General features: G+C 34.1%; 1 protein-coding gene across 1 annotated transcript in view; it reads left to right on the forward strand.

Moving 5' to 3' along the window:
• Positions 1–17,689, forward strand: part of KANSL1L (KAT8 regulatory NSL complex subunit 1 like) — a 126,439-nt gene that overhangs the window by 95,575 nt on the left and 13,175 nt on the right. Inside the window, exons 6-7 of the mRNA XM_007470022.1 lie at positions 7,133–7,298; positions 10,234–10,341. Coding sequence (XP_007470084.1) covers positions 7,133–7,298; positions 10,234–10,341 — 274 coding nt within the window. The remainder of the gene's footprint in view (positions 1–7,132; positions 7,299–10,233; positions 10,342–17,689) is intronic.

Consider the following 17,689-nt stretch of genomic DNA (forward strand, 5'->3'; position numbering starts at 1 on the left):
AGAGAACCCTCTATGGAGAAAGATTACATCATTTGGAGCCTTTATGATTTTTTAAAAATTACGATCTGGCATTCAATCAAAAATGACTAGGCATCCCAAAAGACAGGACCATATGACCAGCCTTCAAGAGAGAAAAACAGACAATAGTGACAAACCATCAAGTGATTCTGATAATTGGATTTAATAGCCAAGATCTTTAAAATGGCTGTGATTAATATGTTGAAAAAGTAGAGAACAAGTGGAAAAAGACAGATTATTTTACCAGATATTTGGAATCTATTTTTTAAAAATAGAGTCATATGAACATTCTCAAACTCAAAATATAACATGTGAAATTAATACTTCACCAGATGATGAGTTTAACTACATATTAGATGGAACATAAGATATGATTAATGAACTAAAAGACTTATTAATATAAAATACTCAAATAGAAGCACAGAGATAAAACAGAATTTTAAAAATACAGAAACAGAATTAGAGAACTGTAAATCAGTGAAAAAAAATTAACCATATATGTTATTAGACTCTAGAAGAAAGGAGAGAGAATAGGACAGAAATAACATTTGAACAGATAATAATAGTATTTCCTAAACTAAAACAGGACATCAACCCATAGATTCAAGAAATTCTATGAACCTCAAAAATAACAAATACATAGAAATTACATCAAGACATATTATAGCAAGCCTGCTAAAAAGTGAAGACACAGAAAATATTAAAAGCAGTCAGGGTAAAAAAAGACACATTACCTTCAAATGAGGGCAACCATAAGACTTAACTACTCAATAGAAACAATGGAAGCCAGATAAAAATGCAAATATTCTCAAAATGCTGAAAGAAAAAAAAATGCCAGAATTCTATATCCACAGAAATATCCTTCAAAAATGATGATAGGGCTTCCCTGGTGGCGCAGTGCTTGAGAGTCCGCCTGCCGATGCAGGAGACGCGGGTTCGTGCCCCGTTTCGGGAGGATCCCGCGTGCCGCGGAGCGGCTGGGCCCGTGGGCCATGGCCGCTGGGCCTGCGCGTCCGGAGCCTGTGCTCCGCAAATGGGAGAGGCCACAACAGTGAGAGGCCCGCATAACGCAAGAAAAAAAAAAAAAAAAAAATGATGATATACAAAGGTTTCAGATAAATAAAAATGGAAAGAATTTGTTGACAGCAAATCTACACATAATAATAGCAAAGGGAGAAGGAACATGATCCCAGATGGAAACAGAATTGTAGAAAGAAGCTAAGAAAAATGGAAAAGGTAAATATATGGGTAATTTAAATGTTGACAATGAAAATAATAACAGTAATATAATGTAGAGCTTTATATATGGAATTTAAATGCCTTACAACAATAACAAAGAAAGAGGAGAGTAAATGGAGTTAAAGTCTTCTAATGTCCCATTGTTTTCAGGGAAGTGGTAAAAGGAATAATTTGTTTTATACTCTAAAAGCCATAAGTTAAGGATTCATTGTAATCTCTAGGAAAACCACTAAAAGAAAAGAAAAGAATGTATAAGTTTAAGTTAACTGAGGGGAAAAATATGACAAAATATTTTATCTATCCTAATAAGCAATAGGAATCAGTGAAACATAGAAACATACATATGCAATAAATTTCCATATATTGATACAATATAGAAAATAAATCTAGTTGCTGGTTCTTTGCAAAGAAATTGATAAACCCCTAGCATTTTCCTCAAGAAGAATTGAAGGTTGCTTTGACATTTAAAAATTTGTTAATGTAATAACCACATAATTAGATTAAAGAAGAAAAGCCAAGTAATCATTTCAATAGGTTCACAAAAAGTGTATGATTAAGTTCAACATTAATATACTTAAAAGAATACTTTTGGCAAAGTAGGCATACATCCTGATAAAGAATATACCAAAAAAACTACAATCATTCTTAACCCTTATTATTCTTAACTATAAAAAATTAAAAGCATTTCCTTTATAATGAGGGACAAAACAATATGTCCTTTGGTCATTTCTGTTCATTATTGAACTGGTGAGCCTATCTAGCATGGTTGGAACCTTATAAATAATAATAAATAAAGGTTTTAGGACTGAATGAAAGAACCTAAACTGTCATGACTTTTAGATAATATGTTTGGTTAATAGAAAACTAAAAGAAACAACAAGTAATATTATTTGAATAAGAAAGTTTAGCAGAGTTGTGGGACATGTTCAGTGTATGTCAATTGTATTTTTCAATTCCTTTTACATGAAACAGTAAATATGATGCCTAGGAATACATCTAACAAAATATGTAAAGACTTTTAGAGAACAAATTTACAAAATTTTATTGAAAGAAATTAAAGACCTAAATAAATGAAGAGATACACTATATTCATGGATGGATGACCTTTAATCATAATACCAAAATTTTTAAAATCTCAAAAATCTTCCAATTGATTTACAAATTCAGTGTATTTTTCAACAAAATTCTACAGGTTTTTAATGGAAATTAAGCTATTTTTAAAAATTATTCAGAAGATGGAGTACAGCCTTTAAAAACTGTGAATCACTAGATTGTATTTCTGAAACTTATATAATATTATAAATCAACTATACCTCAATAAAAAAAAAAAATACAGAGGAGTGAAAACCAAGAATAACAGCCAAGACACCCCTGAGGAACAAGGTGGAGAAACACTATCAAATGTCAAGATTTGGGCTTCCCTGGTGGCGCAGTGGTTAGGAGTCCGCCTGCCGACGCAGGGGACACGGGTTTGTGCCCCGGTCCGGGAAGATCCCACATGCCGCGGAGTGGCTAGGCCCGTGAGCCATGGCCGCTGGGCCTGTGCGTCCAGAGCCTGTGCTCCGCAACGGGAGAGGCCGCAACAGTGAGAGGCCCGCGTACCACAAAAAAAAAAGTGTCAAGATTTATTTAAAAGATGCAGTAATTAAGGCATTGGTTATTAGCACAGACACAAATGGTAGAGTGTTAGAAATCCCTGAAACAGTCCCAGACATGTATGGAATGTGGTATATAACAGGTAGCATTGTAGATTGGTTGGGAGAGGATGAACTAACTGTTCAGTAAAAGGTGTTAAGTCAACTGGTGATCCATTTAGAGGAAAAAGAAAAATGAGTTTGGATCCCTATCTCACATCTTGCACAAAGAAATCAATTTTAAACAAAGACCTAATTGCAAAAAGCAAAACAATAAAACTCTTATAAAAAAAAAGTGGAAGAATATCTTTATGACTTAAAGGTAGGGTTTCCTCATCAAGATTCAAAGGATTTCCTCATCAAGATACAAAGAAGTGCAAACTATATATAAAGGAAACATTTAAGTTAAGAATGTCAGTTGATCAAAAGACACAAAAAAGTGCGAAGAGAAGCTCAGACAGGGAGCAATACATAGAACCTACAAAGGATTTGTAACTTTCAAGAGTGTATAAAGAGAACTTAAAAAATCAATAAGAAAAAGATATCTCAATAGAAAAATCATCAAAACATGTATTCCCCAAAAGAAGGAAAATTGACTGGCCAATTATAGGTATGAAAATGAGGTCAACTTAAACAGTAAACAGAGCAATACAAATTTCAACCATGAGATATTTGTATTGTCTCAAATTGGCAAAAATAAGAATTCCGACAGTACCCTTGTTGGTATGAATCTGAAGCAGTGAGAACTAAAATCTGCTCTGTTGGAGTGTAAATTAGTTGTAACTACTTGGTAATACAATATATTATCTAGTGAAGTTGAGTATGTGTGTTCATGCGTTTGTATAACCCAGCAATTCCATTTCTAGCAGTGTACTCTAGAGAATCTTACACCCATGTGCCAGGATACAAATATAATAATATCCATACTATCATTGTTCATAATGGTAAAACACTAGAAACAATCTAGATATTTATATACAGTAGAATGATTAATTGCATATACATAATGTTGAGTAATAAAGCAGGAAAACACATCTAGCATTATTCTGTGTATTTACATTTTTAAAGCATATGAATTTAAATAGTAAATTATATAGGATTACATATACTTTTGTAGAAAAACTATAAAGAAAAAACAAGGAAATGATAAAATTAAAATTCAGGATAGCAGTTACTCCTGGAAATGTGAGAGAAAAATATGACTGAGGAGGCACATTGTATTAGTTAAGGTTTAGCTGCATTTGACAGAAATCCCAAATAGTGATGTAAGCAAGATGTAAGTTTATTTCTTTGTTTGAAACAGATTGAAAATATTCTAGGCATGACAACCATGCTTTACATGGTTATCTAGGAACCAGGCTCCTGCTGCCTTTTTGTTTAATCTTTTGAGCATTACCCTCACAAGATTATGGTGGCTCACCATCACAGGTGGAAGTATGGAGGGCTAAGTGACCTTCTTAAGGTCAGTTTCTAAATGTTGCACACATGACTTCTCCTCATGGTGTTCTGGCTAGAATTTAGTAATTTTTAGATGCAAGGAACTTGAGAAATGTGCCCAGCTGAAAATCAGGAGTTTTAGAACAGGAGAACACAGATATTGGGAGGAAAGTAGCAATCTCTGCCACAGACTCATGGGGCCGGGATAGCAAGAGAAGTCACCAAAGTATTGGTATTGTTCTGTTTCTTAAAGTAGGATGGTGAGTATAGGTACTTTTTAAACATTATTTTATACCTTCCTTATAAATTATATACTCTTTTGTATATATGAAGTGTTTCATTATTAAAGTTACATGTAATGGATACTTTTCAGGCTTTACTTTGCTTGAATCTTATGCAGCATATGGTATTGTTGATCACACCCTCTAGACATTTGAATTTTTATTGGCAAGAATCTCCAGATTTTTCTCTTATTTCTCCATCCATTCCTTTTCAGCCTCCTGGGCTTCACTTTCTCTGAAGGGGAAAAAAGGCCTTTTCCTAGATGCCCCTCACTTGTCTCCATAATTATTTAGGATAGTTTCAAATTGGCTAATGGGTTTCCTGGATTTGGAAAAATTGCAAGAGAAAACTAATTATATGGTAAATATTCAGATTTTATCAACTTTTATTCATAATGTTCTAGCCATACATGAAAAAAGAGAGGTTAGCACATTTTCTTTGTAATTTTATATAATTGTTCTTTATATCTTTTTGAACTACATCACAAAAGAATAAATAATTCTAGAGTGAGTCAAAAGTACCAGTGCATCTTGTAAAGGTAAGAAACAGCAACTGTTCCCATAGATATATACATATAACATCATTAGAATAAATCTTGGAAATAACTCACATCTTTATAATCATGTACCACATGTTATATCTTCTTATAAAAATCATCAATTTACTTGACTACCCGGCATAATGACTGCTTTTCCTAGCCTTCCTTGCAGCTGGGTATGACTAGCTGACATAAGTCTTGGCCAAGTGGAATATAAAAAGAAGTCATTACATGACAAATTTTAGCATATATTAACAGGGACTATTTTTTCCCCAATGAAATAGTCTCAGGCACACATGTATTTGAAAAGTTCTATTCACTTAAATTTGTTAAAAGCAAATGAGATAAAATTCATTTGGTCAGCATTCAAGTTTCAACCATATGTTAAGGACTGTGTCAGGTTCTGGGCATACAGGATTGAACAAATTATAGTCCAACCTTCAAGGAGCTCACGGTCCAGAGGAAATCTAGTTAAATGCTATGGCAGATGTGGCTATGCCCAAGGTGCTGTGGAAACACAGAAAATGCCAGTTAGCCAAGAAACTCAAACTCAAGAAAGTGATAAGCTTAATTTAAGTTTATAAAATAATTTAAAAAAAATAGAATCCAAAATTCTCAGTTATTATAAGCATTTTAAATATAATTTCCATTAAAAAGAATGAGTCCTGTTATTGTAGTAGGTGGAGGTAAGAATGACAGAAGGAACACAAATGAACTCCATTAACTTTTAAAATATTTTCTCTATTTTATAGATTTTTTACATTGGTTGTATACTAACCTTATAGCCAGAAAAAAATAATTTAAAAACCCAATATTTAAACAGAATATGTATTTTTTAAATGTAGCAACATAATTTTTTGATTTAGCAACATGGTTTTCATGAGATTTCTGGATTGAAATCTTTATCTTAAACTCAAATTCATGTAACATATTGCATATTTTATTTTATTTTATCATTTTTTATTTTATTATTTATTTATTTTTTTTGCGGTACGCGGGCCTCTGCCTGTTGTGGCCTCTCCTGTTGCGGAACACAGGCTCCGGATGCGCAGGCTCAGCGGCCATGGCTCACGGGCCTAGCCGCTCCGTGGCATGTGGGATCTTCCCGGACTGGGGCACAAACCCGTGTCCCCTGCATCGGCAGGCTTACTCTCAACCACTGTGCCACCAGGGAAGCCCCATATTGCATATTTTATACATATCTTTTTTAATATTTTAAATTCAATTTTACTTAATGTAAATATGTAATACATATATCTTCATAGTACTTCACTGTTATTGCAGTGTAGATATTGTCTCACATTATAATTTAAGGCAAACTCTAGTTTCACTCATTGGTTATAACAGATTAGAAGGAGGAAAACAATACAGTTGACCCTGGAACAAGGTGAGGGTTAGGGGCGTCAACCCCTACTCAGTAAAAAAATCTATGCATAACTTTTAACAGTCAGTTGGCCTTCCTCCCTATCTGTGGTTCAGCATCCAAGGATTCGGCCAACCACAGATCATGTAATACTATAGTACCTATTTAGTGAAAGAAACCCGCTTATAAGTGGACCTGCACAGTTCAAACCTCTGTTTAAGGGTCAACTGTATACACAGTTCTTAATCATAACATAGTACCTGCTCACTGTCATATTTTTAACTAATCTGGAGTGTAACCATTTTCTTGTGACCTAAAGTTGTTCAAACTCATTTCTCTTTTTTATGATTTCTTAAGATGGGAGAAAGACCCATTTTCACAGACTTTACTCTTCATTTTGAAGAACTGAAAAGGGACTAGTCAAATCTCATCACACTCATGGCCTTCTATATCTTTGCTTCTATTACTTAGTCTAGGTCATTGTAAAGCACTCTCCCCAAGGTGATTTAGTAATCCAGGACTTATTGCTGGTGTTATTCAGATATTGTACTATAACTGTTATATTCTCTCTGATTCACTTTTCAACAAAAATGAAGTCTTTATTTTTTTTTTTCCTTGCAGACTTTGCCTTCAAAAGAAACAAGGTTTTTAAATACTACACAAATGCCTTGCCTGCAATCATCTTCAATTTGGAGCAGCTGTGAACACAATTCAAAGTCTCAAATATTAACAGAACATGTATCAGAGTTAGATTCTTCTTTCCATTCCATTCTATCATTGCCATCAGGTAAGATTCCTTTTAAAAAATTTCTAAGTAACAATTTTTTATGGTGAAATCAAATCCTGTAAATATAAGGAATCTGATAAACTTTTATCAGTTGTCACTGGATATTAGAGCTAAACAGTTTTCATAGAGAAATTAATCTAGTCACATGCTGAATTAATGTTCTATCTTTAGGTTGATTTTTTTTTTTTTTTTTTTTTTTTTTTGCGGTACGCGGGCCTCTCACTGTCGCGGCCTCTCCCGTTGCGGAGCACGGGCTCCGGACGCACAGGCTCAGGGGCCATGGCTCATGGGCCCAGTCGCTCCGCGGAGTGTGGTATCTTCCTGGACCGGGGCACGAACCTGTGTCCCCTGCATCGGCAGGCGGACTCTCAACCACTGCACCACCAGGGAAGCCCTAGGTTGATTTTTTAATTCCTTGGAAACCATTTTGACTTACTTTGGGAAATTCTTAGCTTTTGATCTCCTTTTGATGTTAAATTTTTAGCATTTTATTGATAACATGGCTATGCTGTTGAAATGTTTCTCAGTAAGTCAGAGTTCTTTTTCTAATGTGTTTTGCATGGAGTTTTCCCTGCCATGTAGTATCCCTCCATCTATAACCAGCATTGAATTTCTCTGAGAGAAGAAAATTGTCCATCTTTAGACATAGTTAACTTTTGAACCTCAAAAATACCTGTAATATACAACTGAGCAGATGAGGCATTGTATCCCTATATCCCTAAGATGGCTTTAAGTTTCTTTCCAGTTCTTGTCTTCTGTTCGAATGTTTCCAATCTTACCTACATTGGAACTGAAGTAAATATTTAGGGTAAAAAAGGAAACATTTTTCACACTGGTTATCTCAGGTTCCTCTCTTTTTGGGAAGATATCTCAAATGGGCTTTTGTTTCCTTTTCAGCTTTTGGTTCTAATCATCCAGGGACTGCTCCTCTTTGTAAAGCACTATTTCTTGTACCTATTCCTGCCCTGAATCTTAGTTTGGTTTTTACCAGTATTACAGTGGTTTCTTAGCTACACACCATACTTTGAAGTAAGTTCCTGGTAGGAACTATTTTACTCCATCCTTGAGGAAACCTTAATAATAGAAAGAAAAAATAATATATATAACAATAACACAGCTAACATTTGGTCTTAGCATACACTGGGTCCTATAAGCACATTACATTTTCTTGTTTGATGCTTGCAGCAACCCCATGAGGATAGATATTATTGTCCTCTTTATCTTACATATAAGAACATTGAGGCTTAGAGATGTTAAATTACTCATCCACAGTACACAGCTAGTAAATGATGCAGACAGGATTTGATCTGAGGTGGTCATTCTCCAGAGCCACACTCCTAACCATACTCTTTACTGCCTTTCTGTTTTCTTATTAGTAAATTTGTTTCTCTGATAACAAAAATCTAAGAGCTGGCATAAATAATCTTTCATCCTACTGTGTCACATCTAATAAGTTAAGATTAGCTTCCTTACCTACTACTTAGGGTTATCCATTTCTTCTTGTGTTCATTTAATAAAAATCTGAATACCTGCTGTATACTAGGTACTAGTATAGTGGTAGGAGTATAAATACAAATAAATCCCTCAAGGTACTTGCATTCCAGTTTGACAACTGAAATATAAACTAATAAGTGTAATAAAGTGTTATGAAATTTTAATTAAAAGCCCACAGGTCACAGTGTGGGTTCTAAGGAAGGTATATGGGTAGACCAAGCGCCTTCCCTAGTTATGTCATGTTTTCCCACAACTCAAGAAGAACAGTGGTAGAATAGGTGATACTCCATATAAAAGTTAAGTGATATTTCTTTGGAAAAACTTATGTTTTGATAATTGGAAATATCAGACTCCTGAAATGTTTAAGTAGCATATTTAATTTACATTCTTATTTTCATTTTGTCATATAGTTTTCTTATGGTCATAGTATCGTGATAGCATTAAAATCCATCTTACATCTGACCCTTGGGAGAGTCTCCAAGTGATACTTATGAACCCATTTTTTTGTGTAGAAAAATTTTTCCACACTTGAGTATGGATCTGCCATTAAAATACATCTTTTGATGGAGAGATACTTGTTTAAAATTGAGACCCTTCCTGGGTCTTTCCTGATTTATGCATTCATAATTAGTTTTCTTAAAAATGAATACCTTCTTTCTGTAGCAAAACTTTGAATAAATCAACTGCTTTATAAAATAGTTCTTTATGTTTCTTAGGAAAAAGTTTAGGTGTCTGTTGAATGCTTTTTAAAATGATTGTTTTTGCATTCTTGACTGAAGAAAATATGCTTTCGTTAATAACTGTGAAGCACATCTATTTTATTTATTTAGCTCCTCTTTTGGTTGTGAGTATGGAATATAAACAGTGAATTGAACAACTCTCCTAAGTCTCTGTTTAAAAGAAGAGAACTAGTTTGTCAATATGTTTTGATCTTTGTAAAAGTAGATTTCATTTTGTGATTCATAATACTAGTAAACTAAGGGAATGTGAAACAGCATTTTCATAAAAGGTTGCATCTGAATTATAGTGGTTTTCCCTCAAGTAATTAAAATCATGTAATTATGTCTTTTGGAAACTTTATTTCAAATGCAGAGTTTGTAGGGGTGGAGTGGAATGGATTTAGAGTCAGGCAGGTTTGGCTGTATATTTTATTAAAGACCTTTGGGGAGCATTTGTTTCGTCTGCAAATAGTATTTAATATTTATATTTGTTCACCTTAGTTTATGAAATTGTTCATTGTTAGTGTTGTTTATTTTACATATAATCAGTAATTTCCAAAATACTGCTAACAACACGCTTGGAAAGAATAGTTTGCCACTTCTAATAGTTATGACTTTTCAAGCTTTGGCTTATTTTTCTAAGTCTTTTTTATAAGTCTTAATATTGGAGTCTGTAAAGAGTGATTTCACTGAAAATACTTTTTTTTGCTTTATTTTTCTAGATGTGCCTCTTCATTTTCACTTTGAAACATTGTTTAAAAAGACTGAAATAAAAGGAGATCTTTCTGAAAATAAATTTGTAGGAGACTGTATCATATCTCCATCACCTGGTATGTCATTTACAAATCTTGGTACTTTATATACCTTTTACATCTTTCATATACTTATTACTTTTGCTAAGGAAGTAAAATTTAACAAAGGAATGAATGTAAATCCTTAATTTTTAATATTCACTTTTCACAAATCACACACACACATACAAATAGAAAATACACAGGAGTAATCCTAACAGGATACTTATTGAATGAGAATTATGAAATATTATTGATAAATATAAAAGGAAATTTAAATAAACATGGGGATACAGCACTGCTGGATAGTAAGAATAATTAGGATATCAGTTCTGCCTTTTGGTTTATGTTTAATGCAACATTCCATATAACTTGAAGTTCTAAAAGAATTTGGTTAACATAAAATAATTGTAAAGCCCATTGGGAAGAATTAATGGGAAAATGTAAAAGGAATTGCTGGAAAAAATATTGAATCTAGCCCAACCACATATGAAAACATGACAAAAATCTATAATCATTAGCATAGATTCTATTTTGCTTACATTTAGGAAAGTAGATCCATGAAACAGACTACATAGCTTATTCTTTATTATATAAAGGAAGAACTGTAAATCAATAAGTGGAGAATGAACAGTAATGTTAGTCTTTTGGGGGGAAAGTTTGTTTATACACTCATTTCATATCATGTATCAGAATAAATTCTACTTGGTTCCAAGAATTTTAAATAAAACACTAAAATTACAAAATAAAACTTGAAAACTTATAATGAAACTCTGAATGGGGGGTGGAGAAATTGTCTATTCTAGGAATAAATCATAAAAAGAAAGAAAATACATAAGCATATTTTCACTATCTACAAAGCTAAAATCTCAACATCAAAATGTCACACAAGATAAATTATTTCCAGATGAAATCATCATCTCCCTCAAAAACTCAAGAATCAACTGAATGCCTGTTAGAATTAGAGTTCTGAAAGGTAGCAGATTTTTAAATAAACTTATAAAAATAAGTAGCCTTTATAAATACCAGTAATAACCTATTAGAATTTGTAAAAGAATAAATTATCCTAGACATATTGACAATGAAAATATAAAATATCTAGGATTAAACCTAACAAGGAATTACATGAAGAAAACTTCAAAAGTTTACAGAGGAACATGAGTATATGCTTATATGGAGAGAAATACCCTGTTCCTGTCAGAATATGGTAGCTTAAGATGTCATTTTTTCCAAATTAACTTATAATGTAAGTCTTTTTTCTAAATTTTATTTATTTATTTTTATACAGCAGGTTCTTATTACTTATCTATTTTATACATATTAGTGTATAAATGTCAATCCCAATCTCCCAGTCATCACACCACACCACCCCCCAACTTTCCCCCCTTGGTGTCCATACATTTGTTCTCTACATCTGTGTCTCTATCTCTGCCTTGCAAACTGGTTCATCTGTACCATTTTTCTAGATTCCACATATATGCGTTAATATACGATATTTATTTTTCTCTTTCTGACTTACTTCCCTCTGTATGACAGTCTCTAGGTCCATCCACGTCTCTACAAATGACCCAATTTCGTTCCTTTTTATGGCTGAGTAATACTCCATTGTATATATGTACAACATCTTCTTTATCCATTCGTCTGTCGATGGGCATTTAGGTTGCTTCCATGACCTGGCTATTGTAAATAGTGCTGCAGTGAACATTGGGGTGCATGTGTCTTTTTGAATTATGGTTTTCTCAGGGTATATGCCCAGTACTTAAAATGTAATTTTTTTGACATCTTTATTGGAGTATTATTGCTTTACATTATCGTATTAGTTGCTGCTGTTTAACAAACTGAATCAGCTATATGTATACATATATCCCCATATCTCCTCCCTCTTGCATCTCCCTCCCACCCTCCCTATCCCACCCCTCCTGGTGGTCACAATGCACTGAGCTGATCTCCCTGCGCTATGTGGCTGCTTCCCACTAGCTATCTGTTTTACATTTGGTAGTGTATATATATATCAGTGCCACTCTCTCACTTTGTCTCAGCTTACCCTTCCCCCTCCCCGTGTCCTCAAGTCCATTCTCTACATCTGCATCTTTATCCCTTTCCTGCCCCTAGGTTCTTCAGAACCCTTTTTTTTAGATTCCATATATATGTGTTAGCATATGGTATTTGTTTTTCTCTTTCTGACTTACTTCTCTGTATGACAGTCTCTAGGTCCATCCACCTCACTACAAATAACTCAATTTCGTTTCTTTTTATGGCTGAGTGATATTCCATTGCGTATATGTGCCATGTCTTCTTCATCCATTCATCTATTGATGGACACTTAGGTTGCTTCCATGTCCTGGCTATTGTAAATAGTGCTGCAATGAACATTGTGGTACATGTCTCTTTGAATTATGGTTTTCTCAGAATATATGCCCGGTAGTGGGATTGCTGGGTCATATGGTAGTTCTTTTTTTTAGTTTTTTAAGGAACCTCCATACTGTTCTCCATAGTGGCTGTATCAATTTACATTCCCACCAACAGTGCAAGAGGGTTCCCTTTTCTCCACATCCTCTCCAGCATTTATGTTTTGTTTGTAGATTTTTTGATGATGGCCATTCTGACCCGTGTGAGGTGATACCTCATTGTAGTTTTGATTTGCATTTCTTTAATGATTAGTGATGTTGAGCATCCTGTCATGTGTTTGTTGGCAATCTGTATATCTTCTTTGGAGAACTTATAATGTAATTCTAATCAGAATCCCAGAATCTTTCTTCTTTTGGAGCAAAGTTATTCTGAAGTTTATCTCAGAATGAAAATGTTGAATAGCCAATAAAATTTTTAAAAGATCAATAAGGAGGTGTCAGATATCGAAATATAAAGATATAATCATTAAAACATTGTGATGCCCATGGAAGCCAAGGAAACTAAATAAAAAAAGCCTAGAGACAAACCCAAGGATTCATTATACGATAAGAGTGATATTTCCTATTAGTGTGGAAAAGATAGCCTAGCCAATAAATAACAATAAACAATTCTTATGAAGCATTCCTTATATGCCAGTACAGTACTAGTTGAAAGGCTTTGTATGTGTAAATTGTTTTAATCTGTACAACCCTGTAAGGTAGATATGATTATTTTCTCCTTGACTAGCTTTTCCCAAATCGCAGTTGAGTAGTAGTAGAGGCAGGATTCAAATCCAGTCTCTCTCAGAGTTAATGCTTTAAACAACTTTGTCCTGTAATCAGTGGCATTAAATAATGACTTTTGGGAAAAATAAAATGAGATCTGTACCTCATACAGCACATTAAAACAAATTTAAGATGGATGAACATAAATACATTCCAGATAGATTAAAGAGGTAAATGTTAAAAATGGTATCTTAAAAGAATTAGGAGAAAACCTAGGTGTAGTAAATGATAGTAATGAAAATGCTAACAATCGCTAACATGTACTTGAGCACTTATGTGACAGTCACTGTGCTAAATGTTTCTCCTTTTTCCAATTACATTAATATTGGACATTTTAATCATCAGTTCTGGCAAGACTGTGTAGTAAAAACAGGACCCTAAAATATTTCAGGTGCAGTTAACTGATACAGGCCTTTTGGGAAGTACTGTGAAATGCATTACAAGGCCTTTAAACTACGTATTTTTTTATAAGCTCATTGAGGGAAAAAAAAAAAACTTGTGTACTTGTTCACAATAAATGTTTGCTACACTGTTAACTCTGTACTCTGATCCAACAGATCCATTTCCAAGAACCTAGTCTAATTCTAAATATGAAACCACCTTTATTCACAAATATATTTATCTTAACATTATTTGTGGTAATGAAAAATTAAAGACAACTTGAAGAGAACAGTAGGAATGTGGTTAACTGTCTATCACAGTGGAATATACAGCCTTTTAAAGGATCATAAAAGTTCATCTAAGAATGGAAACATTTATCAAAGAATGCTGTGATATTAAAGGACAAATGTTTTACTTCTATGGATGGTACAATTATAACCAGGTAAAAATGTTTATACTTGTATCAGCCAAATGCAATGTACGGGCCTCTTGGGGATCCTGATTTGAACAACTCGGCTGTGCACACACACACACGTACACACACACACACACAATTTTTGAGACAGAGAAATTTGAACATGGACTGGCTGTTGCATATTAATTATTGTGTTAGATGTAATAATGCATGTGGTTACATAAATACACATTTTATCTGTTAGTTTATTAGAGATTCAAGCTGACACATAATGTAGATAAGATATGATGTCTGGGATGTGCTTTAAAATACTATAGCAAAAAAAAAAAAAGCTTGTGGGAGAGAGAAAACAAGATTGGTCACCAGCATTCGTGATGCTGAATGATAGGTACAGGGGAGTTCATTATTCCATTTTCCATTTGTGTTTCTTGAAATTTTTCCACAGTCAAAAGTTAGAGAAAGAAAAAAAAGCACTAAGGCAAGAAAAAATTGCCTATGCTTAGGAAAAAACACTAAAGAAATACAGGAAAATATAGGTTATGTTTACTTTTCATGATTTAATTCTACTTGGAAGTTATCCTGAGACTAAAATTTTTTTATTTAAAAAATGTGTGCATGAAGATGATTATTTTAAGAATGTCCATAATACAAATAATATCATGATGATAACAAGTAGCTCCAACAGCTAGGGAATAGCTGTTAAATAATACTGTCTCTAATCAGGAATATTAGGTGACCATCTGAAAACATAGCAATGATGAGTGAGTTACCAGATTAAAAAAAAGTTATACATATATCCAAATAAAATCATTACATTTGAAATATTAATATGAAATATATGTATATGACTGAAAGGGAATATGCAAAAACAAAGGTAATTATATTTCTTCTAATGTTGCTCTATTATTTATCTGACTTAAAAAAATGGGGCAGTGTACAGGAGTTCCCTGGTGGGCTAGTGGTTATGATTCCAGTCTTTTACTGCCGTGGCCTGGGTTCAATCCCTGGTCAGGGAACTGAGGTCCCACAAGCTGCGCAACCAAAAAAAAAAGGGCAGTGTAAATGTTAGGTGCAAAATAATTAGTGATGTATCAATAATGTAATGACATGTTAGTAATGGGAAATTAAAAGCTAGGAAATGGAAGACATTTGAATTGAATGCTACAGTAACAGGCACATCAATGAAGTATTTTTTTGTATACCAATCTCTCCTCCACTATTTTCTTCATTCCCTACCACTCTCAATCCAAATAATTATTAATTAGGTTTCATCCCATATCTGTCTTAAACAGCTGGCCATTAATTTTTCTTTTCTACAGAATTAAGTAAAACTAGAGTCCCACATTTATTGAGTACCTACTCTGTGCCAGGTAGACAATTAAGTGCTGAAAAATCAAAGGCGAGTCACAGGAAATTAAAGAAATTATAATGTGATGGGGAAGCAGACACACAAATGACTATTAAATGATGTTAAGGGTACAGACATGATAAAAGTATTCTTAAAAAGGGGGGAGGGGAGTGTATAACTCTGCCTAGCAGAAGGTAGAGGAAGAGGAAGAGAAGTTAAGGGTTATGGGAAAAGGGCAAAAAGAGGAACTTCAGAAAGATGGTGATGCCAAGTATAGCTTTAAATACTTAACTGGAATTTAGAGGAAGAGTCAAATTTTCCAAATCATTGTTTCTCAAGTTTTAATGTGCAAATTACTTTGGTGATATGGTTAGAATGCAGATTGATTCAGAAAGTTTGGAATGGGGTCTGAGATTCTATATTTCTAATAAGATCCCTGGTGGTTCAAATACTGTTGTCCCATATTAAGTAACAAGCTTTTAAAATGGAAAAAAATCACATAACTTGTCATGGAGCCATGAAACAATGTGATGTGTTCAAGTATATACAAATAGCCTGGTATTCCTGTAGGGCAAATTGTGTGAAAGTAAATAGATGTTTCTGTGCTTTACCTCAGAGCTTGGATTTATCCTATACTGTCCTTTAGAGTTAGTGATTATGACAGAACTGCTGACTTCAGGTAACAAGAAAGTAGGGAAAAGACAAACTGCAGAATTGATTAGTTGCCAATTGTGAGGAGATACCAAAGCCAACTTAAGGGCCTATACTCATCAAAATATTTAAAGTCACGAAAGACAAGATAATGGAATTATTTCAGATACGAGAAAACTTTAAAGAGACCTGCCAACTGAATGGAGAGTGATCAGGATTTTCTGTAAAGAACATTGTAGGACTAATTGGTGAAATTTGAATGAAATCTATAGTTAGCTAATAGTTAATTATTAACTTCTTGGTTTTGATAGTTGTGTGGCTATGTAAGAGAATGCCCTTGTTTTTGAAAAATACATATTGACATATTTAGAGTAGAGAAGCATCATGTCAGTATTTCATTGGCATTCAGAAAGATGAAGCCAATGTGGTAAAATGTTAACATTTGGGGGATCGGAGTGAAAAACATATGGGACTTCTTTGTATTACTCCAAGTTTTCTCTAAGTCTGAAATTATGTCAAAATAAAGTCCTATTTTTTAGAGTGCACAGAGAGGAACAATAGCACCACAACCCACGCAAGTCAGAACCCTAAGGCTCAGCCTTCTTCACCCACACTTCCTCGTATCTAAACCCCATTATCAGTGTGATCTTATGCTTCAAACCAGCTTCTCTATATTTCTACCAATTTCAGTCTAACTTAGTGATCCCTTATCTATACTGCTGAAATAGCCTAAGCAACTTTTCCCTTCAATCCCTGCAGCAATTTATATTTTCAAAAAGTAAATCTAATTATGTCACACCTGCTTCCCATCCCCATCCTTTAAAATATTTGACAGAGGGAATATTCTTTAATAGAGTATCCCTAAAGCCCTACTTACATAGGCTGTTTCCTACCTTTTCGTGGTTTTCACCATGCTTCCTTACTCTATGCTACCTGGCTGCTCTTCACTTGCCAAATTTTTCCTGTTCCCTGATGCCTTGGGCCTTTCTACCATTCTCTCTTCCTTGCCCTTACTATCCAGCAGCTGTTTCTGTTTGTATTTTGTTATCTAACACTTTATCTGGGAAGCCTTTCCTAGAGCTCTCTTACTAGTTGTACTCAGTATCTCCTATCAATAGTACTTCTGTTTTCTATCACACTTTACTTGCAGTTTTTGAGAATGCCTGTAAACTACATCAGGGGCATGGTCCATGCCTGTTCTTGCTCACCAGTGTCCCCAAGGTATGACACAGTGCCTGGCATGTAACTGGCTCTCTATAAAGTTACCAAATGTATAAATGAAAGGGAGGGCAGGAGACAGGAGAGATGCTGGGCCAAGATATAGCTTTTCTTTTTTTTTCGGTACGCGGGCCTCTCACTGCTGTGGCCTCTCCCGTTGTGGAGCACAGGCTCCAGACATGCAGGCTCAGCAGCCATGGC

Source organism: Lipotes vexillifer, unplaced genomic scaffold, assembly GCF_000442215.2.
Source record: "Lipotes vexillifer unplaced genomic scaffold, Lipotes_vexillifer_v1.1 scaffold138, whole genome shotgun sequence".
Taxonomy (NCBI): Eukaryota; Metazoa; Chordata; class Mammalia; order Artiodactyla; family Lipotidae; genus Lipotes; species Lipotes vexillifer.